Source organism: Heloderma suspectum, chromosome 2 (genome assembly GCF_057233095.1).
Source record: "Heloderma suspectum isolate Gila_16-S chromosome 2, 16-S_ref, whole genome shotgun sequence".
Classification (NCBI taxonomy): domain Eukaryota; kingdom Metazoa; phylum Chordata; class Lepidosauria; order Squamata; family Helodermatidae; genus Heloderma; species Heloderma suspectum.
In genome coordinates, this window is record NC_139459.1 from 29,138,286 (window position 1) to 29,165,502 (window position 27,217).

Genomic DNA, 27,217 nt, shown 5'->3' on the forward strand with positions numbered 1-27,217 from the left:
AATCTTACATCAACATTGGGGATGGGACAGTATCTTCCACTGCACCTGAAGGCAGCAGGCTGTCTTAGGGGGCACAGGTTGGGCTGCATTGTACACACAGCTCTCCCGTCCGACACCTTGCTGCCTGAAGCAGCAGTCTCACCCTGCCTCATGGTAGGGCTGGCCCTGCCTGGAGCTCTCAGGGGCCTTGGATTCAGCAGATCGGGGACTCTCAGACAATATCCTCGGATTTAATTTGGTGGGACTTCTGAGTAAACATGCACAGGATTGTGCAGTAAGAATTAATGGAAGTCTACAATGGCGTCCTAACACCAAATAAACTTCAGTGAAGTTTGCGAGTTAGAATTGTTTCCTGAAGTCTCTCTATGACCTAAGTGGACTTCCCTTGGCTCCCATCACTTTTCATTTGCTTTTGGCCGTCTTTCCTTGCAAGGGTTCATCTCTCACACACAACGGGAGCCTTTTGGAATGCTTGCAAAGAAATATCACAAAAAGCAAATGGGTTAGGCAACCCTCCTCCTCAGTCAACATGAACCACAGACAATACACCCTTTCCTTTTTCCAAACTTATCTGACTATGGAGCAGCAGCACTGGGCCATAAAGTACCCTTGGCAGAAAGAGCCTTGGGCAAGATAGTTCCCCAGGGCTCCGAAGTCCACTGGAATGTGAACCAATGCAATGAATTGTAAAGCAGACATAGTTCAATATAGGTGTGGAAGGTTGGCACAGAGGCAGCATGAGTGTGATGATATTGCAGGGTATCCCTCATGGCTGCAGATGGCTCCTGAAATGAAGATTTTGACTTTGTGTGCAGTTGCATCTGCAAGCTACTAGAGGTCACCCTGAGGTCTGTTTTTCCCACCTAGAATAGATAGGGATGTACGAAAGTCACTTACCTTTCGCGGATTATGTTTATGGTGGTGGGGGGGAGGCATTCCGTCCCTCCCCCCGGAATCCTCGACGGGGGGGAGGCGATCCGTTCCTCCCCCCCGGAATCCTCGACGGCCGGCTGTGCTCTGTGGCAGCTCCACAGAGCAGCCGGCCAGGCCCAGGCATTTGCGTTTCTTATTTTTGGCCGTCTTAGCCTACATAAATATTTACATAGACTATGACGGTGAAAATAAAGGGGAACGCAAATAGCATAGCAGGCGCTATTTGTGTCCCTTTTGGATTCGCCATCATAGTCTACGTAAATATTTACGTAGGCTAAGATGGCCAAAAATAAGGAACGCAAATGGCGGCGGCCGTAGCTGCTGCCATTTGCGTACGCGTGGTTTTTTTTTAACCCAGACGTGATAGGCTACGTAAATCTTTACATAGCCTATTACGTCTCTGTAAAAAAAAAACAACCTCCAGACTGCAAATGGCGGCGGCGGCAGCTGGTCGGAAGACCAGCAGCCGCCAGAGCCGGAGCTGCTGCCACCGCCCGGAACATCCGCCCCACGTAAGTCTCGTCCCGGGGGGGATCCGTGGGGGGGCGGGGGATGGCAGGCCGTTCCGCCACAGATTTCGGGGGGCCGAATGCACTGGCATTCGGCCTCACCGAGATCCGTGGCAGAATTCTCTGACATCCCTAAGAACAGATCAGATGAGCTGCCGTCCCAATGATGTAGCAATATTTTATACGTGCTTTGATTTACAGCCCCATCAGGACAGCTGGACATTTGGAGAGACATTAGCCCAGATTCAGAGGAAAGAAGAAATGTAACTGTATTCTGGAAGGTAAGTCTGGCCGTACTTTCGGTGATGATGGAAGATGTGGCAAATGGAAGCTGGGGACACATTGTGAGGGGTTTTTTTTCCAGAGAAATGGAAGGGGGACAACAGAGCTTTTGTTGATTGCTGCTAGTGAAAACTTAGAGGACACATCTAATTTGAGGTGAAAAAAGCCACAGCCCCCAAACCAAAAGGGTAGTTCTTGCCAATATTTTTTTTTTCTTGCCAATGGTGGTGGAAATGTTTGGAAGTTGTTTTTGTTTTTTAAAAAGTGCTGTACTATGCAGTGTGCATTTCAAGTCATTGTTTTCATTATTGTTTAGTTATGTGAAGACCCAGGGAAGTTATATTTTTGAGTGAGTTGTTTTAACTCTGAGGGTCTCCAGTGTAGTGCCCTCTAACACTTTCCTTGGTGTCCACTAGGCTTCCTGCTCCTCCTGATTTTAGTTTTATTTCTTAAGATTTGTTTTATGTTTGTTTTTTAATGGGGACTTTGCCGTGTTGCAAAGCAAAGTGCTACCATCTTTGTTTGGGTTCAAAAGAGTGGCTTTGTGTTTTGGAGCTCAGACCCCACCTCTGCATTGTACTTAGGTTCTTGGGTCAGTTACTTTCCTTTTAGTTCAGGAGTGGGGATATGGCCCTTGCTGTCCCCCTGCTGCACCCTTCCCCCCCATACACACACACACCTGCTGCCCCACAAAATTGTAAAAACAAATGGGGGAAAAGGTATCTGGAGCAGACATTTTGACCCTTTCAGTACAAATAATTTAGTTTTTACCTTTTTAGTGTTCCATTGCCACTCCAGATGCTACTTTTTATCATTAGTTTTTTACTTTTTTGGCATTATTGGGGTGGGGTGAGGGGCTTGTCCCCAGGCCTCCCAAAGCTGCCCACCCGCATTTCAGTCTCACCAGTTTCCTTCTGGGAAAATAGTTTTTTGTAACTGGCCATGCCCCCACCCCCAGGCCCTAGCAGCCTTTTTATGAGTGAACACATGGCAGCCATTTTGTGAGAGCAACCATGATACTGTCTCAAAATTCCAAATGTGCCCACTGACCCTCCAAAGTGGGGACTCCAATACATTAAGACCTTTGGTCAGAATATGTTGGGAAATCTTTGCATCATTATTACTTTCAAGTACCAGCTTGAAGCCTACATCTAGTGCACCCATTCATTTCCAGTAATGGCCAGCCAGATGCATGAAGTTTGCAAGCACGCCATGAAGAAGCTGCCATCCTTCACTGCTTTCCCTCAGAATCTGAGGTATATTTCTTCTGGTTTTGGAGGTTTCTTTTACCTGTCATGGCTCGCAGCTGCTGGTAGACTTCACTGCCCCAAATATATATCTGAACCTTTCTTTAAAAGCAATTTAAGCCAGTGACCATTGACTTGTCATGTGGCAGTGAATCCCCTGTTAATTTTGTGTGAAACACTCTCTTTTGTCTGTCCTGAACCTACTACTTTAACTTCATTGAGTTCTAGTGTTCTGAGAGTGTTACACTCACTCTGCTTCTCTGAGCAGTGAGAAGTTCCCTGTGGGCACAGCCTTTACCCAGGCTTGGTTTCCTTTGGAAGGAGGTCACTGGAAGCTTATTGGCATTTTGGAATATTTGGTTTATTTGCAAATATACTGGTTGAGCGTAGGTGGAGGCAAGCTTAAACATTCGAAGTCCTTTAACCTACATCCGGGGTATCTTTACACCAGCCTAAAATCCTGTATTTAAATGGGCTTTCTGCTTCCGTTGTAAATGCACAGGATCACAATGACTCCCTTTTTCACTCACTTCCTTTCCCCCCTCCCCTTTCCCCCTCCTTCTCCCAGTATCTGAGTCTTCCATTATCTTTCATTGATCTCGCTCCTCTTCTTGCTGCTTTTCACAGAGGGAACTCAAGTGGAACACAGTGGGGTAATTTGATAGCTCATTATCTGTGATCTATTTAAAAACTGAGCAAAGGGCATTTAGTACAAGAGTAGGGATGGACGAAAGGTACTTACCTTGTCCCGCAGCTTGCTTTGCGGTGGGGGGGAGGCGCTTCGCTTCTCCCCCCGAAGTTCAGGCAAGTGGGGGGAAGCGCCCCGCCTCACCTGGCCGAAATTCAGGCCGGGGGGGAGGCGCCCCATCCCTCGCCGGCGAAATTCAGGCCGGGTAGGAGCGCCCTGTCTACCTGGCCGCGAAAAAAAAAGTAAAAAAACACACACACCCGTGATAAGCTACGTGACGATTTACATAGCCTATCACGGCTGACTTTGGAAATCTAGGCTACGTAAATCGTTACGTAGCCTATCACGGGTGTGTGTTGTTTTTTTTTTACTTTACTTTTTTTTTTTGCAATGGCAGCGGCGGCGGCAGCTGGTCAGGAGACCGGCCGCCGCCCCCGCCCCCGACGAAACGCCGCCGGGACCCGCCGAAGGGCCGAGTTCGCCGAAGGTAAGTCCCATCCTTACATTCGCCGAAGGTAAGTCCCATCCTGGGGGGGGGGCGGGGGGCTGGCGGAGAATTTCCCCAACACTTTCGGGGGGCCGAATGCGTCGGCACTCGGCCTTCTGAAGATTCATGGAGAAATTCTCCGCCGACCCTATGCAGGAGACGCCCTGGAGGGTGACAACATCATGTAAAGAGCCAGCAAGGTTCCGTGAAGGAGCAATCTCAATTGCAGGATAAGAGGTCTGTGTGAAGAAAGCCCCGATCTCGAGGGAGAGGCATTCCTGCAGCCTCTGATGCTATTAGCTTACAGAAAACCATTTCTCTGGGACTGCATCTCTCTAAAACTGCAGTCTTTTGTTCCTTTTCACCAACATACACAGACTTGTATCACATCAATCTTACCTGAGAGGGTGAAAGAGATATGCCTGGTCTTCTCCAGCCTGGTGCCTTCCAGAGGTTTTGGACTTCTACTCCCATCAGCCCCAGTCAGCATGGCCAGGGGTCAGAAATACTGGGAGCTGAGGTCTATCTGCAGGGCACCAGGCTGGGGAAGGCTGTTCTAGGAGCTATTTCTTAGCCCTTCAAAATGCATCCACTGGCCATTTAACCAGCAATCTCCTTAACTACAAGGAAGGTATAGACCAGGGGTGGGAAACCTATGGCCATCCACAAGTTCGACTTCAACCCCCATCAGCTTGGCCAGTGGTCAGGGATGATGGAGGTTGTAGTCCAACAGGTTTTCATCCCTGGTTTGATTGACATGACCAGCAGGCTTGACCAGATTTAGCCCTTCTGGCCACATTAACTATCCCATTCAAGCCCCCAAGTTTCAGAAAAAGTGAATGGGCAATATTCCGTAGCTAAGTGGTAGAGCACATGCTCCCTCACGCCTTCAGTTAAAAGGATCAGGTTGATGGGAAAGGATTAGGTTGATGGAAAGCTGCTGGCCATTGGAGTAGATTATTTTCCTGTGTAGCCCCAAATTGTTTGATTCATCATAAAGGCAGCTTACTATGTAAGAACATAAGAAGAGCCCTGCTGGATCAGACTAGGGGTCCATCTTGTCCAGCATTCTGTTCACATAGTGGCCAGCCAGTTGCTTGTAGGAAACCCACAAGCAGAACATGAGTGCAATAGCACCCTCCCACCCATGTTCCACAGCAACTGTTGTAAATAGGCATACTGCCTCTGATACTGGAGATAGCATATAGCCTCCAGGACTAGTAGCCATTTGTAGCCTTGTCCTCCAGGAATTTGTCCAATCCCCTTTTAAAGCCTTCCAAATTGGTGGCCATCACTACATCTTGTGGATGTACTGCCTCGCTAGTTTGAATTGTGGTTTTAAAGAACAGGGCAGAACTGTGTTCCATCCCTATAGCTGGAAGTTTTATATGCAAGTTTTTAAAAAATAAATAAGCCATTGTGCAAAGGCTACCTGGTCAGCACGTGGATCTTGTAGCTTCACACTTCATCCTCTTGGCAGTTGGCATCTTCAGCTGTTGTAAGTTCAAAACAATAAAAATTAAACTGGCATTTTCTGTCGTAAACTGTAACCAAAAGCAACATGATACTGTTATAGAAAGGAGCATGGACTTTAAATGTATTTTGAGAGGTTTTGTTTTCCTCCTCATAGGAATTGCCAAGCTTTCGTGCCAATGGAAAAATTGAGACATACGAGATATTTTGGGAAAAGTTAGAGGAACCTATTGTGTCTAATCAGAGTAACTCTGCGATTGAAACAAAGAACTGCAAGACAATTCTCCTTGATAACCATTCTTACAAAATCAGTATCTCAGCGAGGAACTCTGTAAACACATCGCCTCCCTCTGTGATCATCATCTTGGCAACTGCAGAGAATGGTTTGTACATTTAGATGGGTTGCTCCAGTGAATAGTTCTTCCTTGCACCCAGTTGGAACAATATTGCACTTGCCTGAGAAATATTAGAACCCCCATCATTCACACAGAATTCCTTGTTTGTTAATTCCATTTGATGACTATCTAGACTGCACCCTATATATTGCAATCTTCTGATTGGCTGAACATTTGGAACTTCCTCCTGAATGTGTCAGTTTACACTCTGCATTGAAAACTTTGAAGTGTGTGCAAAACAGCTATTTTTTAAATCTCTCTCTCTCTCTCTCTCTCACACACACACACACACACACACACACACTGCCTAGCCTCAGATCCCAGCCCCACTCAGGAAACTATCAGGTCACACTTCAGGCAAATTAAAGTGATTCACCCATTCATCAAAGTCTGAAGAAGGGGCAACAATATGTTTTCATGCTTGCACGTTCTCATGCAGACAGGTGTTGTTTCAGAAAGAGGGAAGCTCCCCCAATAAATATTATGAAAGGTATCTGAGGTTTTCTATGCTGCCATCTCAGCTGTGGCTCCTTTGGGGCTCTGAAACATTGCAGTGCTCTCAGCTCTGGTCATCGTGATCTTCAGGTTCTGTTCCTGTTTCTCTAGGGCAGGGGTAGGCAACCTGGCACCCATGGGTGCCCTGGTGCCCACAAGACACGCAAGTGCACCCACCAGGCCCTCGTCATCCCCCCTCACTCCCATTGTCCTCCCCCACTCCCCACCTCCCCTCCCCTGCCACTTCTGCCTCCGACTGCATTCAGCAGCTAGGAAGTAGGAAGTCAGCAGATTGGGAGACTTATCTTCCAGTCTGCTGACTTCTTGCTTCCTTGCCACTGGGGTGAATGCAGCAGGAGGCAGAAGCAGTGGTGGGGGTAAGCGTGGTGGAATGGTGGGGGTGAAAACAGAGGTAGTGCGGGAAGGAAGCCCCATGCAGGAACGTGGGAGGAAAACATAGGAAGCTGCCTTATACTGAGTCAAGCCATTGGTCCATTTCACCCAGTGTTATTGACACTGACTGGCAGTGCTTCTCTAGGATTTTGGGCAGGAATTTTTCCAGCCCTACCTGGAAATGCTGGGGGATTGAACCTGGGACCTTCTACATGCAAAGCAGGTGCTCTGCCAATGAGCTACAGCCCCTCCCAACGCTAAGGAAGAAGAAGGGGGAAAGAAAAATGGGAATCCTGGAAGGGGGGTAAAAAAAAGTGGGATTCCTGGAAGGGAGGGGTCAAGAAAAGAGAGAACCCCGCAAATAACTGCATGCAGGGGGAAATGACCACAGGACAAGTGTGCCCTTTGGTCAGAAAAAAAATGACAGGTCTGCTTATGGGTCCAAAGAAGTTTTCTTACCCCTGCTCTAGGGTGTCAGGAAGTGCTATAACCCCCTGTGATATTCATTCTGGTGCCCTCCACATCTTTCATAACTCACATAATCAGGCCGCTCCTTAAGAAGTCTAACCTGGACCCGGAAGATGCTTACAACTATAGGCCAGTTGCCAACATCCCCTTCATGGGCAAGGTGCTCAAGTGGGTGGTTGCTGGTTAACTCCAGACACTCAATGTCTGGATTCATTTGGATCCATTTCAGTCAGGCTTTATACCTGGTTTCGGAAGGGAAACTGCCTAGAAAGGGACAGGGGGAGTGTGACCCTATTGGTTCTCTTGAATCTCTTAGTGGCTTTTGATACTGTCAGCCGTGGTATCCTTCTGGGTAGGCTGTCTGGCTTGGGAGTGAGAGGCACTGTGCTGCAGTGGTTCCACTCCTACTTGGATGGCTGATTCCAGAAGGTGGTGCTAGGTAATTATTGCTCTGTCCCTTGGAAATTATACAATGGGATTTCACAGAGCTCTCTCTCATCCCCCAGGCTGTTTAACATGTACACAACACCGCTGGGGGAGGTTATCCAGAGATGTGGGCTGAGGTGCCACACATATGCGAATGACACCCAGCTGTACCTCTCCTTTTCATCTAATCCAGTTGAGACAGTTAGGGGTTCTGAATGGGTGTGATAATGGACTGGATGAGGGCCTATAAACAGACTCAATCCTGACAAGAGGTACTGTTAATGGGTGCTTCATTTGCCCTGTTAAGTGATATTCAACTTGTTCTGGAGGGTGTTGCACTCCCCCTAATAATCAAGTTTGTAGTTTGGAGGTACTCTTGGATCCAGCATTGTTACCGGAGGGCACATTTGGCCTCGGTGGTACTGAGCTGATATACCAACTATGTCCTTACCTGGACAGAGATAGCCTAGCTACAGATTACTGCAATGTGTTATATGGGAGGCTGCCTTCGAAAGTGGTGCAGAAACTTCAACTTGTCCAAAATAGGGCAGCGAGATTGTTAACAGGGACTGGTCAGTATGAAGATATCACACCAGTGCTTTGTGATCTGCACTGGTTCCCAGTATGTTTCTGGGCCCAATTCAAAGTGCTGGTATTATCTCTCAGAGCCCTACACAGCTTGGGGCGAGGTTACCTGGAGGAACATCTCCTCCCATATATACCTGCCCAGACCTTAAGATCATCCTCAGAGGCACTCCTTGGGTGCCTTCACCAAATGAAGTGAGGTTGGTGGCTACTAAGGAGAGGGTCTTTTCAGTTGTGGCACCCCACTGTAGAATAAGCTCTCCAGAGAGCCTCGCCTGGCACCCACATTGTGGTCTTTTTGGTGCCAGGTGAAGAACTTTTATTCTCCCAGGCATTTTGAGTTCTTAGTTTTTATTGTTTTAAATCTGTTAATGTATTTTAGATCTTTACACTGGTTTGTATGCTGGTTTATACTGTAGTTAATTTGAAATTTTTAATTTTTAAAAAAGTGTTCTATTGTGTTTTATCACGTTGCTTTATTGTATGCATTTAATTGTTGTGCACCATTCAGAGAGTTTTGGCTACTGGGCGGTATAGAGATGGAATAATAAATAAATAACCCCTCACTGTTGACCATATGAGAGCTGTAGTGCAGAACATCTGGAGCACTGGTTTGGGTGATGCACTGGTTTTGTTGATGTTAGATGGGCATATCTGAGGCTGGGAAAGAATTCCCCTGAACGTGTGTATTTGAGTGTGGTTTGTCTTCTCCTGCAAAATGTCCCTTTGTTCTTTCACAAGGATTTGTCTTGAGCTATTTGTTTTGCATATACCTTTTCTGCAATACACCTGCATTCTGTTTGTGGGACATTGTGGTTGCCATTGCATAGGGTTGAACTGGGTGAGGTCTGGGCTAGTGAACAGATACAGGAAGGGTTAGACGGCTTTTTGGTTCCCTTGGCTCTCATTTCATTTTATCACTTCTTCGCTGGCACCAACAGGGCAACAGCTGTCTCCACAAAGGTATATACATTTTCACACGAATCTAAATACTGCAATGTACTGTTTTCTTTTAGGTAAAGTGAATTCCAGAGAAGAAACCACAATCAACAACACAGCACATGGTATTTATATTTCTTGGGAGCCTCAAAGCAAGTTTGATGGCTACGTTATTGACTGGCACAATGAGTCCCACCCTTGTGATTTTCAGTGGAAGAGGTTTGGGCGAAATGACTCCAGTGTACTCATTACATCTAGTAAGAAGAATACATCTTTTTGTTGGATGAATAATTCTTGGGGAGACTATTGTGGTAGAGCTGGTGCCCATGAGCCCATGAAGAGCTTGCTAGGCTCTCACTGCCTCCCACAGCCTGGATGTTCAGCTTTCCACCCTGCCGTGCAAATGAATGGAATGGTGTCTTTGTTGATTTACATGCGGGGAGGGGAAGCTGTCTGTCCAGAAATGGCTAGTGGGGCGGATAGTTCACCCTTACCAAGGACCTTGTTGTCTCAAGGGTCTTTGTCAGGGGGAGGACTATTCCCCCAACCAGTTTTGGAGCTGCAGCTCCCCCCCCCCACACACCCTTATGTAATTAAGGAAGGCAACATTCCTTTATCTTGTATTGGGGGTGGGTGAGAAACTCTGTGTATTTTCTTTCTTTCTGTGTGACAGAAAACAGACCCATAGAGAAAACACCGAAAGTGGGGGGTGGGGTGGGGGTGGGGGGGGAGGATTCCCAACATTGGTGTTTTTTTTTTTACCAGACACATCATTGGCAGCCTTTTTGTGAGTGGCCAGTCCCCACATGTAGTCATGCCCACAAAATGTTTTTAAAATTCCAGATGGGCCCATAAAGGTTTTGGGCCTCTGTTAGAGGAACTGAAACTCCCTATAGCTCTGACATGTCAAATATTCTCATTTTTCTCTCATATTAAACACTGACTTTCTAGAAGAAGATTTAAAAACTGGGAATAAATGGATATTTTTTTCTTAGTGTGTTACATAAAACATATATATTTAATTGGGAAATGAAAGGCCACATTAGAAATGTTTTCATTCACTTATCCTTGTCAGACATGAATGGGGTATTGTATCAAATGAAAGGATATGGGAATATACAGGAAAACAATTAGTTTTGTCAGTTTGCCTCCAAAATAGATACATTTGATAGGAGAAAAAAAATGACATAAACACCTCCATGGGTATTGGCTGTGAGAGCTCTGGCTTTCATTAATTGAAATGACCCCTCCCATTGGCTCAGCTGCTGAGGTGTTATGGAATGATTGTGAACATTCCAGCTGCTCAGAAATTTTAAAAAAGCTGTCAGCTCACAAAGCCTACTGCTGAAGCTGTGTTCCTTCAGCAGTGGAGTAGGCTGTACCGTTAATGTGCTGGTCAACTATTAGACTGTGTATATGAGAAGAAAGTTTGAATGGGATGTATAAATAGTGTATGAATATGACTTTAGAGTTTGAATAGTGAGACTGGATGCATATTTATGTATATGATTGGGGAAAATGTAGGAGAGTTGAAGGGGGAATGGAGACAGATTTCACACACACACACCAAAATTTACCCATTAATTTACATGAATTTCCACTTAATTAATTCTCATTGCCATTCATTGCAATGAGAATTGCTTCGGCTATTGGGTGTTATAGAAATTTAATTAATTAATTAATAATTCTTTGGTAAAAGAACTTGTTCTATACAGTAAATGCAATCTGATGTTATACCCTTACTATTCATGCTTACCTGTATGTCTCATGAACTGTATTATGTTCTAGATGCTTTCAGGTCTGGGGTGAGATACACTTTCAGGGTATATGGAACACAAGGTGATAGAAGCTATTTACTGGAAAAGAAAGTGAAATACCTTAAAGAACTGGGTAAGCCTGCCATGATGTCTGACCATATTGAAAATGTACATGGTGAAAGAATCCCTTGAAAACAGGAAGTCCATAGGAGTTGGCTTGGATCCTGATTTTCCTTCCATGAACAGAGCAGAACTCATACTCTAGAAACTGGTTCTCTGCACACACATGCACACACTTTCTCCTTGCTGCTGCAGCACCCTGTGCCTCCACCTGTCCCTGAAAGTTGCAGAACCCTTTGGAATGGTGTGGGGGATTGTAAGTAGAGGGGAGGTGGTGGAAATCCCGCCTACTTCTCCCTAAGTGAGTTGAGGAGCAATTTGGGATTGAAACGGTTGCTTTTTTCTGTTGCAAGCAAAAGATTGTGGTCGTTATTGTCCTCTCCCCTCTCATCACCGTGAGACATATTAGACTCATGCCCTTATCCAGAAATGTCTTTGTGCACATAAGAAGTTCCCTTTCCAAGCAAGGGCTCTCCTGGCTTTGTTCCTTTTCATGGAGAAAGCAGATTTTTTTTTTTGTATCGCTTTTATGTGGGGATCAGAAACAAGTGGGGGCAACATACAAGAGCCTTCAATGTATGTCCTGGTTCAAATGGAGATCTGGTGCAAATGGAGCTCTCCATCAACACTATTAAGGTTATTGGAATGAAGCTCGATAGGAACACACTTAGCAGATATATCTGGAGAATTCTCCTCAAGACAATGGGCCCAGTGTTACCAAGACAATAACTGCTGCAATTACATCCAACACTGTGTCCGTGAGGAGGCCATGTGTCCTGTAACTATTATGAAAAGTAGGGAAAATCCAGAGGAGTTCATCTGTTGTAGTCAAATCAACAAAGAATGCTCAGGACCTGAAAGTGCAATCCTATGGTCCCTGGAAAAGCATTTCCCCCTCCCTGCTTCTGAAGAAAGTTCTGTGCCCCTCAGCTCTCTAGTGTTGGAGAGGGGCAAAGGGGTAAGATGGGGGGGCATGGTGTGTGTGGAGTGGAGGAGGGCCTGGATCCACAGAATCCAAAGCTCTCCCAGTCCTTAACCGCCACTTCCAACATGGGAACATTTAGACTAGCCCTGGAGCTGCTCTAAATTACTTCCGTGCCATTGCAGGTGATGGGAGGGAAAGCTAAAAACAAAACGAACCCCCCAAAATGGAGTACTCCATCTTAACCATAGGATCACCCTTTTTAAAACATCAAGGCACAATCCAGCCAAAGTGAGGCAGTTTGAAGTTGCATTAATGTCAACAGAAGACAAAGGCTGTAATCATATATGTTCTTACCTGGGGTAAACTCCATTGGAGTCAGAGGTACTTGCATTTGTGGGGATAGGTATAGGATAGCACTGTTAAGCACATGCTTCAAAGGGGTTTACTTTGGCTGGGTTGTGCCCTTAGAAATGCTTTTGCATGAGTGTTTGTGGAAGCATCACATGAAGTAGGCTCTAGTAGCAAGAGTCTAGCCTGTGAAAGTTTATGCCAGAGTCAGTTTATTAGATGTATATCCTGCCTTTCTTCCAAGCCATTGAACTCAAGTTGGCATACATGAGGTTCCCAGGTGGTTCCCATATACTGAACAGCCAAAATGTGTTTAGCTTCAGCAAGGTTGCTGCATCATGTGCCTATAGGCCATGACCTGGATGCCATATACAAAAGAGAAGAGGTCTCCTGCACCTTTAATAGTTGTGTAAAAGAGGGAATTTTAGCAGGTATAGTTTGCAAAGAAATGTAGTTTAGAAGAATATCTGAGACTTAACAGTACCGTAGGGGCCTATGGAGTGTTGTGGTGGAATGGGGGTGGAAATGATGTGGCTTCACAGTTCTGTAGATAATCAGTGAGGCCTCCTAAGAAAGAGCTGGCCCAGTTCCATTTTTGGGGTGGTGTGGGGGGTTGTAATGCTCAGCTCTCAAAATGAAATCTTGCATGTACAATAAATGAGAATCTAACCATAATGTCAAGGTCGAAGATTAGCAGCACAGGAAGCACATAACAATTTTATCTACTTCCTCTCTTCCAGAGCCAAATCCAGACCCTGTCTTTAAAATATCTACAGTGACTTCCCATTCAATTACAGTAACTTGGGAGTCTTATCTACAAGATTCCCAAACTGGTTTTATCAGAGGCTATGTAGTTTATGTGAAACCGGTGTATGGGAAGTGCACATTAGAGGAATCAGAACTACTTCCATTTCCAGGTAACTCATTCTGGAAATCCAGAATAACGTGTTGTTCAGAGATACGTGAGTATTGAGTCAGATGTTGTTTAGGAAGTGGTAAGCTTTGCTCATAAGCAGAGGGAAAGATGAGATGCAACCCAAAGGAAGAAAACTTCATGGGGAAATGAAGCTAGGTCCAAGAGGAAAGGGCACAGCTAGCAAGTCAGGGCTTCTGGTTAGGCATTGAGACTGAGGAGAAGCCCTGCTAAGAGACCAGGAAGTTGGGAGTAGGCTCTAACTAGCCCTGCCTGGCATTACAGCCATTGGTGGAGACCTTTCTCTGACTGTCCCTGCCTTCTTACGTTAGGCAGGTGGTGACTAGACATTTTGGCTGTAACACTGCATTTAAGGAAGGTTCAGAGAGGGTTGCCTCATTGGCACCATCTTGTAAGTCTTTTTGGCATCAGGCCAAAGTATTCTTGTTTCCCAGGTGTTTTTAATACTGCATGAGCTGACTTTGGTTTTGAGCAGCAGTTCTGGTTTTAAGCTGTTGTGTAGGCACGGGAGCTGAGTAAGTGAATGAAGTGACTATAGGATGCTTTAGGAAAGATTTCGCTTTTTAAAAAAAGAAAGAGTCTTTGAGGAGGAGCTTGAAGGAGGAGAGACATGACTGCACCCATGGTATTATCCTGTTTGCTGCCATATACTCTTTTTTTTTTAATGCAGGTAATTCTGTGGTATGCAGATATACAATTAAAGATCCAAAACAAAAGAGATTTACAGTGAAACACCTGGAGCCTGGCACAGTTTACACACTTGCAGTTCAGGCGTACAGTGTTACCCCCCCAAATACAATAGGCAATTTTTTGCAAGCAACCACACAAACTGACAGTAAGTCTTACAACTTCTGGATGATTAATTGATTTAAGCATCTGTTTTAAAATAACTGTATATTTTAAAAGGGCATTTGCACTGTTGCTATTATAGACAAGCGCTGAACTTCTGTTTTAGCCCCACTCTGGTAGCCACTCATTTGGATTATTGCACTGTGTTATCTGTGGGGCTGCCTTTGAAAATAGTCTAGAAACTTCAGCTGGTCTTGCTGGTCCAATATAGGGCAGCAATATTGTTAATAGGGACTGGCCTATATGATCATATTACACCAGTGCTTTGTGATTGGTACTGGCTTCAATTCTGTTTCCAGGCCCAATTCAAAATGCTGGTATTAACTTTTAAAGCCTTAAATGTCTTAGGGCCACATTACCTGCAGGATCATCTCCTCCCATACATTCCTGCCCAGACCTTAAGCTCATCCTCAGAGGCCCTTCTCTGGATGCCCCCACAAATGAGGTGAGACGTGTGGTCACTAGGGAGAGGGCCTTTTCAGTGGTGGCACCCCAGCTGGGGAATGTCCTCCCTGGAGAGGCTTGCCTAGTGTTCGAGTTGTAGTCTTTTTGGCAGCAGATTAAGACCTTTTTCTTCTCCCAGGCTTTTTAGTCCTTCAGTTTTTTTGTTTTTTTTTAATGTGTTTGGTGCGTTTTAAGGTCTTTGCACTACTGCTGGCTTTTACTTTGGCTTTTCATCTGGTTTTATTCTGTTTTAACTTTGTACGGTTCTTCTTATATGTTTTATTATATCATTGCATTTTATGGTTTTAAGCCTTTGTTTTATGAACTACCCAGAGAGCTTTGGCTATTGGGCAATATAGAAATGTAATAAATAAATACATACTGAATACCAACCTAAAACGATGCTGGAAAAGTCTGTTTGGCACCATTTTAAATTGGGGAGGGGGTACTTTTATTCATAACATTGTATGGTAATGTACTGGATCATAATAAGAATGTAAATCAATACATAACACATCTATTTTTTCTTCAGTAGGAAGTTGGTTGTTGCGTCTCCTTCTGTCACTAGCGATTGTACCATTAATTCTACTATTTTGTACATGCTTCTGGAAAAGTGATTGGTATGTTTTTATGGGAGCAAACTGTTTTCCGTACCAAAAAGGGGTTGATACTGCTGAAAATGTTCATGAAAGGCATTTGGGCTGTTGTTTTAAGACCTGACCACAAAAACTCAAGGATATTCAATGCTGCCTAATAAAAATTGAGCAGGTTTGGGTTGAAGGATGGGTCCTGGATCTTGTATGGTTGAAGGCCACTAATCTAGCTGACAGCTGTGACAAACTACACTGCATGCAGTACATGCCTGTCCATGCTAAAAACAGTTTCTGCAATAACTGTTAGGGCACACACAAAATCAAAGATTATAATTCAGAAACAAAAAAAATATGTCTGTTTAGAACTGTCCTTCTTGCTTTCTCCACTTCACTCTCTCAGCCCATTTTTCTCCTTTTCTTTCCAAAAGATGGCTGAGTTATTACTGGTACTGCCCACTCCAGATAAGAATGACCCAGTTATGGGTCACAGCTCACAAGATGGATAACAATCAGATGACACAATTGCATATTACTCCCTCTATTTTCCTCAAATGATCGTTTCAACCCTTATGCATCATATTGGATAATCATTATTGGATTACTATATCTCAGTTTAATAAGCCAAGAGATGAACAAGCCTTTTGCCCGCTTATGCAATCCATTCACTCCTCCCTTTGCACAGACTGCAAGTAAACCAGGAAGTCTCCAGTTAACTATAGTTTCCTGTTTCATCTGAACTAGGAAACTCTGATTACCAGCCTTGGAATAAGCCAGGATACTAAGCCGGACTTTGAAGTTGGTTTCATATCTTGGCATGTTCTGAGGCTAATAACCATAGTTTCCCAGTTTGGACAAAGCACGCATATAAGCAAATGTCATGTTCGTATCTCAGTTTCTTAAGCCAAGATATGATTGTCCGGGCTCTCCCATTGTAAAGACATGAGTTAAAAACCTAATATCTTAGCGTGGTTCAAAACTGCGGCAATGGAACTGGGATAGGGGAACAACTGCAAACACCAGCCAATGCTCCACTAGGCCAAATCCAGTAGGGTTGAAGGTGCTGTTTCTCAGGGATGCTACTTAAGAACATAAGAAGAGCCATGCTGGATCAGCCCAAGGGCCCATCTAGTCCAGGATTCTGTTCACACAATGGCCAATCAGCTGTCGACCAGGAACTCACAATCGGGGCATGAGCACAACAGCACCTTCCCACCCATGTTCCCCAGCAACTGGTGTACATAGGCTCACTGCCTCTGGTACTGGAGGTAGCACATAGCCATCAGCACTAGTAGCCATTGATAGCCTTTTCCTCCAGGAATTTTTCCAACTCCCTTTTAAAGCCATCCAAATTGGTGGCCATCACTACATCCTGTGGTAGCAAATTCTAACTATGCGCTGTGTGAAGAAGTACTTCCTTTTATCTGTCCTGAATCTCCCACCAATCAGTTTCCTGGAATGACCCCTGGTTCTAGTATTCTGAGAGAAGGAGAAAAAGGTCTGGCTATCCACATTCTCCACACCATGCATAATTTTGTACACCAATAGCATGTCTCCTCTTACCCTCCCTTTTTCCAAGCTAAACAATCCCATCTGTTGTACCCTTCTCTCATAGGGGAGGTGCTCCAGCCCCTTGATAATTTTAGTTGCCCTTTTCTACATTTTTCCAAGTCTACAATATATTTTTTTAGGTGTGGTGACCAGAACTGTACACAGTATTCCAATTGTGGCCACACCATAGATTTGTATAGGGGCATTATGATATTGGCAGTTTTATTCTCAGATCCTTTTCTAATTATGCCTAACATGGAGTTTGCCTTTTTTACAGCAGCCGCACACTGGGTTGACATCTTCATTGTCCACCACAACCCCAAGTTCTCTTTCCTGGTTGGTCACCGCTAGCTCAGATCCCATTAGGCTGTACTTGAAGTTGGGATTTTTTGCCCCAACATGCATCACTTTACACTTGCTTACAATGAACTGCATTTGCCATTTAGATGCCCATTCTCTGAGTTTGGAGAGATCCTTTTGGAGCTCTTCGCAATCCCTCTTTGTTTTAACCACCCTAAATAATTTGGTGTCATCTGCAAACGTGGCCACTTTACCGCTCACTCCTAATTCCATATCATTTATGAACAGGTTGAAAAGCATTGGTCGTAATACAGATCCCTGTGGGACCTCGCTATTTACTTCCCTCTATTGGGAGAATTTACCATTTATTCCTACTCTCTGCTTTCTGTCCTTTAACCAGTTACTGATCCATAAGAGGACCTCTCCTCTTATTCTATGACTGCTAAGTTTTCTCAGGCATCTTTGGTGACGGACTTTGTCAAAAGCCTTTTGGAAGTCCAAGTAAACACTGTCTACCAGATCACCCCTGTCTACATGTTTACTGACACTCTCAAAGAACTCTAAAAGGTTAGTGAGACAGGACTTACCTTTGCGGAAGCCATGTTGATTCTTTTTCAGCAGGGCTTGTCCTTCTCTATGCTTGCTAATTTTATCTTTAATAATGCCTTCAACCAATTTACCCAGAACAGATGTTAAGTTCACCGGCCTGTAATTTCCCAGATCCCCCCAGGATCCCTTTTTGAAAATTGGTGTTACATTGACCATCTTCCAGTCCTTTGGTATAGAGGCTGATCTTAGGGATATGTTGCATATTTTAGTTAGAAGATCAGCATTTTCATGTTTGAGTTCTTTGAGAATTCTAGGATGTATACCATCTGGGCCTGGTGATTTGTTTGCTTTCAATTTATCAATAAGGTTGAGAACTTCATCTTTCGTCACCTCTGTTTGCCTCAGTTCCTCAGACTCCCTTTCTGAAAACATCAGTTCAGGCACAGGTATCTGTCCTTTATCTTCTGCAGTGAAGACAGATGAGAAGAATTAATTCAGCTTCTCTGCAATTTCCTTCTCCTCCTTCAGTACTCCTTTAACTCCATTGGATTGTCATTCAGTGGTTCAACTGCCTCCCTAGCTGGATTTCTGGTTCTGATATATTTAAAGAATTCTTTAGTGTTGACCTTGATGTTGTTAGCGATATGCTCTTCAAAATGCTTTTTTGCATCTCTTATTGTCTGGTTGCATCGCCTTTGTGCAAACTTGTGCTGCCTTTTGTTTTCCTCACCTGGTCAAGGCTACCATTTTCTGAAGGAAGCACTCTCTTTTCTAATAGCTGCCTTTACACTTTTCGTTAACTATGCTGGCAACCTCTTGGACTTGGTGCTACCTTTCCTGACCTGTGGTATACATTTTAGCTGGGCTTCTGTTATTGAGGTTTTGAGTAATCTTCAAGCATTCTGAAGGGATTTAATCCCCTTGGCTCCCCCTTTTAACTTCCTTTTCACCAGTTCCCTCACTTTAGAGAAGTTTCCTCTTTTGAAGTCAAATGTGACTGTGTTGGACTTCCTGGGCAATTTTCCACTTAAATATATATTAAATCTGATAGCACTGTGATCACTGTTTCTGATTGGTTCAACAACATTTACATATCAGACGAGGTCCTGGGCAACACCACTTAGGATTAAATCCAAGGTCGTCTCCCTTCTGGTCGGTTCCATGACCGACTGTTCTAGAGCACAACTGTTTAGGGCATCGAGAAATTTAACCTCTTTGTCGTGGCTGGAACATGCATTTATCCAATCAATGGGGGGGGGGGTTAATTGAAGTTGCCCATTATTACAACACTTCTTCGTTTGGAGGCCTCCCTCATTTCGTTTTCCATCTCAAGGTCACTCTGAGCATTCTGGTCTGGGGGATGATAGCATGTTCCTAGCACTAAATTAGTTTTGGAGACTGGTATTTTCACCCACAGTGCTTCTGTGGAAGAGCCTACTCCTTTTAGGTGTTCTAGTCCTCTTGACACTATGCCCTCTTTGATGTACAGGGCAATACCTCCCCCAGTACGCTCTTCCCTGTCCTTCCAATAGAGTTTATATCCAGAGATGACCGTATGCCACTGGTTCTCTCTACTCTACCAGGTTTCTGTAATGCCCACTATGTCCAGGTTTTCCTTTAAAATCAAGCACTCCAACTCTCCCATTCTAGAATTTGCATAAAAACACCTATACATGGTATCCCTCCCAAGATGCCTCTGGCATCTGCATCTTTTGCTATGGGACATTGCCCCCTTTGACTGGCTATCATGTTCTACCATGTACTCCTGGCCTATTTCCTCCCCTTCTACATTTGGGCAATCAAAAACATTTTCATCCTTATGAGATGATTTAACCCAAACTGGATGATTCCCAGCTCCTGTTGGTTTTCCCTCAGGATTTAATTTAAAAGCTGCTCTGCCACCCTTTTTATGTTTAGTGCCAGCAGTCTGGTTCCATTTTGGTTCAAGTGGAGCCCATCCCTCTTGTACAGGCCCGGCTTGTCCAAAACGTTCCCCAGTGCCTAAAAGATCTGAACCCCTCCTCCCTGCACCACCATGTCATCCACGCATTGAGACTCCTCAGCTTCGCCTATCTAACTGGCCCTGTGTGTGGAACCGGTAGCATTTCAGAGAAAGCCACCTTGGTGGTCCTGGATTTCAACCTCCTACCTAGGAGGCTAAATTTGGCTTCCAGGACCTCATGATTACATTTCCCCACATTGTTGGTACCAACATTGATCATGAGCACAGACTCCACCCCAGCACTACCTACTAGGCTATCTAGACGCCAAGTGATATCGCACCTTCGCACCAGGCGGGCAATTCACCAAGTGGTCTACACACCCATCACAAACCCAGCTGCCTATGTGTCTAATGATCGAATCTCCCACCACCACCAGCCCCCCTCCCTGCAGAGGCACATCCTCGGTATGAGAGGATATTTGTTTGTCTTCCAAGGAATGGGTCCCTTCTAGGGGATCATTTCCCTCTTCCTCAGAATGATGCCCTCCTTCCCCAAGACCTGCATTCTCCTTGAAAGCAGAGAAGCTGTTGCCCTGGGAGTGGGGCACAGCTAATAGGTCCCTGAAGGTCTCATCCACCAAGCTCTCTGCCTCTCTTAGCTTCTCCAGGTCAGCAACATTGGCCTCAAGGGAGTGAATTTGTTCCGTGAGAGGCAGAAGGTCATTACACTGAGCACACACCCCTGACTTCTGTCCAGCAGGTTGATAGCCATACATGTGGCACTCAGTGCAATACACTGAATAGTCCCTGCCCCCCTTGCTGGCTTTCTGCCTTTATAACTGATTTTTTATTTGGGTGCGTTTTCCCTGGAAAATTTGGTTGTTTACTGTGAGAAGGTGGAGAAATTATTTATAGTTACTTATTTACAGTTACTTACTGTGAGTACAGAACAGGGAGGAAAGAGTTGACTGTCCCGGCTTCCTTGCCCTGTGGCTATACTCACACAGTTGCTTAACTCGCTTGTTTGCTGATGCTTTGTCACTGGGCTATTTGCGCTTGGAGAGCTGGCTCCCTCGCAAGCGTGCCTCCTTACATAGATAGGCCCTACTCCTGCTGTAGTGAATCCCATTGGAAACCCTACTTTGAAAAGCAAGGGAAGCTGTGTGAAAACTCCTAATGAGCACTGGCTTTCAGTGGCTGGGAATGTAGGTCACTTGGTCTCCCAGGGAATGGTGATTCCTATTTAGGAAGGAGGACTATTAACAATAGTGAATGGGAGACCTATTGAGGGGAGATCCTCTGTTCAATGGGTCATTGGAGGGGACAGCAGACAACGGGTAGGTGATTTGGGAAGGCTGTGGCTTGCAAGGTCTGGACCCTTTTTCTGTGTGTGTGTTTTTAAAGCTTAGATGATATGCTGAACCCTTAAACTTGCTTTATTTGGTGAAGTGCTCTTTAAGGCCTAAAGCCTGAGCCTAAACTGAGCCCAATCTGAAGCTAGCCTGCAGTTTTTCCTGCTTTAAGCAGACTCTTAGTCCCCCTTTCTAAGCTTGGGGTGAGTTTAAAATATGCAGCTGATGTTCTTTTCAACCACTCAGTGGTCTTTGTTACTGCAAGGTCTCTAAGTCCTTGCTGGATTCCCCCCTGATATTTAGCTCTCTCTTGTAAGTTTGTAAGGGCTTAACCCTCTGGGATTTAGCTGTGCCCATGTTTTGGCTTTAGCTGCTGTTTATCACTATTAAATTGTTACCTGCGGTACTTTAATAGATCATTAAGTAATTTCACTCACATTTCCCGCACACAGTAGCTTAACTTGCTCGTTCGCTGACACTTTGACAGTAGGGCTGAGAGGCTTCATCACTGGGGCTCCTCCTTGCTTCCAAAGCCTGATGACACAACTCTTGCTTAGGCTGCCTCATGAAGTGGCACCCAGTGTGATCCCACCCAGGTGCCCTTCCCCAGCGCTCTCTGAGTAGGACAAATGGGATAGGCTGTGGTAACTTGTAGGTACACCTCTAACTGCATTGACACTACAGACGTTCAATTTCACTTGCTTGCTTTTCCAATTGATCCTTAGAAGGCTGCTTTGAGTTTAGTTCTCAGATATTACATGCTCTTTATCGCTGTTTCTCTAGTGTGAGGAATCGCCTGTTCCCTGAAATCCCCCGTCCTGATGTGACTCTGACTTCAAAGGTAAGATACAATCACTAGCAAAATCCAAAAGCTGTACCATGTTTTTCTCTCAAAGTAAGGAACTCCTGTCATGTAAGTGTCATCTTAGTGACAAAAAAGGGGTCCAGTTTCTGCAAACTGTGTATAGCAGCTAATTGAGTGAGTGCTAGGTCTTTCCAAGTTTCTGAATCATATCATATGATCTAGACGATTGCACTTATGTCCAAATTAACTTATTATGAAAGGACTTGGGAAGGTTCTCAGACAAATGTATTGTAAGTGAATATTGTTTGTTATGTATTAGAATAATAAGTTTCAGGATAGGATCAAACATAAGCTAAATTCACTGTCATGCAAGCGGACTTCCGTTCATGCAATGAATCCCATCCTGTCCTCCTGCAGCCCCCCAAATCTGCTTCAGGGGGTCCTCCAATCCTTTCAAGCAGATATGGGGTGGGGTGGGGGTGGGGAGCCGCAAGGAGAGGGGGTAATCTGCTCTGCTGGTGGATGCCGTTCCATCAGTAGATACAAATTGGATTTCACAAATTGTGCCTGCTATATATTTTTCTGTAATAATAAACAATCTCTCATTCTTTTGTGATCACTTTATTAACTCATTTGTATTTTGTATTTTTAGAAGTAAAAATTACTGGCTTGAATTGTGCAGATTGAAATGCTCAGCTGGATGATCATAAGGGTGGTTGGGGGAGGGGGGGAGGGTTTTTTCCCCCTGATTTCCCCCAAAATAGCCATCAAAATCTGCTCTGGAGGGTTGAAGGATCCCCCAGAGCAGTATGCCATTTGGTGCTGGAGACTACAACGGATTGGTGAAAATTGCCACCTCACCTCTGTCCTCCAGGGAGATTTTCCCCTGAGTCTCAGTTCTCTCCGGCAATGGAAGAACTCCTTCCATTCCCAGAGGAGCAACTCTGGTTCCAACCCACTGCTTTCTCTTCCCCCGAGCATCATCCCGAAAGCTTCTGAGAGTCTAGTGACCCTCCTGCATGGGTGGGCTGTGATGTTGGCGGCTAAGGGCATTGCTAAAAATTGGGTGGAATCACCTTCCATGAGCAGAATGGAATAGGAGGACATCCTCTTTACCTATTGATATCAATCCTTTGGCCATTATTTTTAAGGCTGTGAATACTTCTTTCGTTTTTTAAAGTTCTACCCTTAAATGTAGCCTAAAAAGCATTTTAAATAAAATAAAGTAAAATAAATAAAGTCAGGTTTTAATTTAGTTGCTCTTTGTATGTTCTGCAGATGAGTAATGGACTAGCTGAAATCAGCTACTGTACTCCTGATGAATTAATTGTAATGGAGAAGCAGTCAGGTTCCATGGTCAAGTGGCCTGCTTCAGGAATGGTGCTCCTTGAAAACAGGATGTATGATCCAAAGTTTTGCCTGAGTCGACGAATGCAAAAGGCAGCAAGCAAGGAACACAGCTCACATTTGATGTCCTACAAGCCACTTAGAAGCCTCTTCACCAGCTGCCCACCAGAAACACGTCAAGGCCATTTAAATTATATCTCTCAAACAGAAATGACACGTTCTGTGGCTCAGTGAGGTGATGCAGCTAGTTCTGTTGAGCGGTCAACTTACAAACCCCAGCTGTCCCCGGGATCTCAAACAAAAACACCTGTATCTGATGAAAATACACATTTAACTGCTGCACGGTGGTGAGCTCTGTGGAAGAACTGCTTCTAGCTAAAAGTTCAAGCTGGACATTTTAAATACCTAAACCCAGACAATATGTGTGGAAAAAGCAGAAATGGAGAGGGTAATATTTGTATGGCTTGACATCTTGTTGTTCCTTTTGTTATTGGAAGGGGAGAAAGCATGCCACAATGCTAGAATTTGCAAACTTAAATTTAAGCTAGGAAAGAGACGCTCTTTTCTCTGTCTTAGGATCAGTTCACACATTTATTTATTTAAAATAGTTCTTTTACCTTTCCAGTCAAAAGCTGAGCACCCAATGAAATGTACAGGATTAAAACAGTTTCCAGAAGGGTAGTTTTGTTAGCCTTTTCTGCAGCAAAACAGCAACAAAGAGACTTGTGACACCTTAAAGACTAACGAATACATTATGGCATAAGCTTTCATGCATTACAGTCCCCTTCATCAGGTGCATGACGAGTCAAACAGATTCAAACCATCAACTAAGTGCAACCATACAGCAAAAACCAAAACACACACAGCAGCGGCAAAATAAACCCTAAAACAGGCATAATCATCGTACATATGCATCACTTAGTTACTTGACGCATACTGCCAGATGCTGGATAGAAGAATGACATTTTTAAAAAGCACTTTGCTTCAGGTGATACAACCATGCTGTTTATGGTGTTGCATGTGTGAATGGCCTGTCAGAACCTGATACCATATAATGACTTCTTAAACTGTATGCCCTCTGGGTAGGGATCATGTGACTTCTGTATTCTTAGCAGCCTGCTGATACTAAAAATAGCATAATCACTCCCTTCTTACTTCTTGATTGCATAGTATAACCTCATGAGCTGCAGCCATTTATTGTCTTGACTACAGCTCATAACAGAATATATATGCAAAATGCAAACAACAACATGTCTACCACATGAATGAGTTAGGTTTGCCTCTATCTTTCTGCTGCAAGAGCATTGGAGCTGCTTTCTCTGTTGGGAATCAAGAACTTCATGTTCTGCTGATCTGATCAGAAGAGAAAATAAGGAGAAAACTGGAACAACAACAAAAATTGGCTCTTGCTTACTTACAAATGGAGCCTTGAAAGAAGTAATGGGAAATATCCTCCAAATGTCCACACCACACTTAAGGAATCTTAAATCATATGGGTTATTCCTGAAACATTCATCTTGAACGAGAACAGGCAAATGTCAAATGGCTCTGGAAATGCAGTCAGATGAAGACTCTTCGCTTTGAGAAAGCACTCCAAGATCCAATCAGTCAAATGTTATCATGTGCAATGAAAGAGCCAATCTTTGAACTGGCCATTAACGATATGTTAGGCTGAAAGAAACATGATGGGCTTGCAGGAAATCTGAGCAAGAGCAGGTCCCACTTGCTATAACTTTGACATTGGTGCATGAATACTTTAGCCACAGCTTTCCACTTCTTCCATATGTCCCATCCCCCCCTGGCCCCCTTCAGCTATATTCCTCCTTCCCCCCAAACAGGACTGGGAGCAGAGCAGTACTGTGTCTGTGGCAGGACGAGCAAGGTACATTTGCCAATGGTTGGCTTATTGCAACTCCGGACAATGAAGAGGGAGGTGAGCTGAGGCTAGTTGCTAATTGTATCAGCATCCACCCACCCACCCACCCACCCACCATAAATGCGGTGCAAGACTAGCTGGCCAGAAGGGGTCTGAGTAGGAATGACTTTAGAATTTGGGGAGGGGGGATGCAGCAGGGAGGAGGACCTACTCTGCATTGTTAGCATCAGTGACAGTGTCCAGAGATGCTAGGCATAATTGGTCACAACATTCCTGAGCATCTAGAGGCACTAAGCAGGCAAAGAGAGTCAAGAGTTGAATTTGCTGTGAGGTGGTTTCAGAATCCACTAGGGTGGTGAAGCTCACCCACAGCTTAGGGAGAGGTGGAAGCTGACTGGGTGGTTCCTACTTCAACCCAAGCTTTTCCCCACTCTGCAGTTTAGTATTCATTACAGATTTCTTCTGTAAGACATGAATAAAGTTGACACTCCAGTTTAAGCCAATGGTGTGTTTCTTGCTTCTTATCCACAAATAGTATATTAAGTTATGTGCATTAAATGTGATTGTGTACACTAAGATCTCTCTCTCTCTCTCCCTCTCTCTCTCTCTCTCTCTCTCTCTCTCTCACACACACACACACACGATTGTGTCAGTATGCCTTAGCAACTTCCATTTTACCTGATTTTTCAAGTGACTGACTTGCCCACTTGAACTTGCTAATACTCAGGGACAAATGAAGTATAGGAAATGCGCACTGGTTTTCTCACTGGTTTCCTTTGGGTCTGGAGCTGTATCACTGTAATTGAAATGATTGTCTTTCAAACCTGAAGCCATGGGTCCTAATCCTGAAGAGTGTCGAGTACCTTATCTTCCCCTGCCCTGCCCCATTTTATGCTCTCCACAGTACTTAAACTTTAAAATTGCATTAATGATATTAACATATGTGCACAATTTCCCTTCTGAAATGAAAAGTTGCTCCCATATTCTTTTTCTCAAAACGTTTCTATTAAAAATTTTTATTATTATTATTATTATTATTATTGTTATTATTATTATTATTTTGTGGGGTGGAGAATGGCAAATTTCAGCAAAACAACAGGTACGTTAAGTTTAAAACTTTATTAAAAGTTTAAACGCACAATCCTATGCACGTTTAGACAGACAAAAGGCCTATAGCTCCCAGCATGCCCCATCCAGCATGGCTGGCTGGGGCATACGGGGAGTTGTAGGCCTTTTGTTTGTCTAAACATGCATAGTTCTCGTAATTGTTGAAAAAACTAATTTGAAATAGCACTGTAGGATGAAAACAAGCAGACTACCATTCACACAAAGGGCTTTCCCCTCGCTCACCTTTCCTCTGCACTCAACGCACCTCCCTGCCCCCAAATGCAACCCTGAGTGGGGTGTGTAGGAGCTGTAAGGGGGAAGGGGAATAGGGTCCACTAGTGGTTTCCCTTCTGCTGGCAGCTGGACAGCACTGGATATCATGAAAGAATGCGAGACCACCAGACCACTTCTTTTTTGTCTCTGGCGCATTCAGAATGCCCCCTGCATATTCTTGATACGAGACTTGCAGAAGGCATATCTGCATCACATCCTTCTCTTTGTAAAAAAGATTGTTAAGACCCTTCCAGATGGCCGAGATGTTGCTTGCATAATTTCCCCTTGAAAGTTTTGGTCAGCTTACTTGGCCATAGTGGTGAGAACCAGCAATGAACACTAGCAAGCTGGAGATGGCTTTACATGGGGAACTAGATCAGCACTAGCAAGCTGGAGGGAATGTGGAAAAGAATGTACTGACATATTTCGCTTGGCATGGCAGCCCGTTGTGGGGTAATTAACCCCCGAGGAGCTGCAGCACATGCTTCCGCCATTGGAGCTGTTCAACAACACACTAGCCCACACTCAGTGGTTGAGTGTGGGTTGAACTGCGGGTGTTTTTTGAACTGTGGGCTAGTGTGTTGCCTGAACCCAAGACGTTTTGCATGGGGTAGCTTGTTAACCATGCAGTGTGGCTTAACCACCCTGAACAACCCAACAATGGGCTCTCAAGGTGTCTTGTTCGAGAAAAATAAGCCACACTGCATGGTTAACAAGCCCCCCTGCGGAAAATGTCCTGGGTTCAGACAACATGCTAACCCACAGTTCAATAAACAACCCACAGTTCAACAACCCACACTCAACCACTGAGTGTGGATTAGCATGTTG

General features: G+C 44.5%; 1 protein-coding gene across 2 annotated transcripts in view; it reads left to right on the plus strand.

The window, feature by feature from the left end:
• The window catches only part of LOC146352040 (oncostatin-M-specific receptor subunit beta-like), a 55,614-nt gene extending 29,579 nt beyond the window's left edge, over window positions 1-26,035 (plus strand). The window contains exons 11-19 of one of the 2 annotated variants that reach the window (XM_084833100.1): window positions 1,644-1,723; window positions 5,777-6,002; window positions 9,398-9,577; window positions 11,109-11,210; window positions 13,211-13,387; window positions 14,075-14,239; window positions 15,230-15,317; window positions 21,765-21,822; window positions 23,065-26,035. In XM_084833100.1, the coding sequence (XP_084689226.1) occupies window positions 1,644-1,723; window positions 5,777-6,002; window positions 9,398-9,577; window positions 11,109-11,210; window positions 13,211-13,387; window positions 14,075-14,239; window positions 15,230-15,317; window positions 21,765-21,822; window positions 23,065-23,367 (1,379 nt within the window). In that variant the 3' untranslated portion in view covers window positions 23,368-26,035. The remainder of the gene's footprint in view (window positions 1-1,643; window positions 1,724-5,776; window positions 6,003-9,397; window positions 9,578-11,108; window positions 11,211-13,210; window positions 13,388-14,074; window positions 14,240-15,229; window positions 15,318-21,764; window positions 21,823-23,064) is intronic. The other variant, XM_084833101.1, reaches the window with a different exon arrangement.
• Window positions 26,036-27,217: the final 1,182 nt, after the last annotated feature.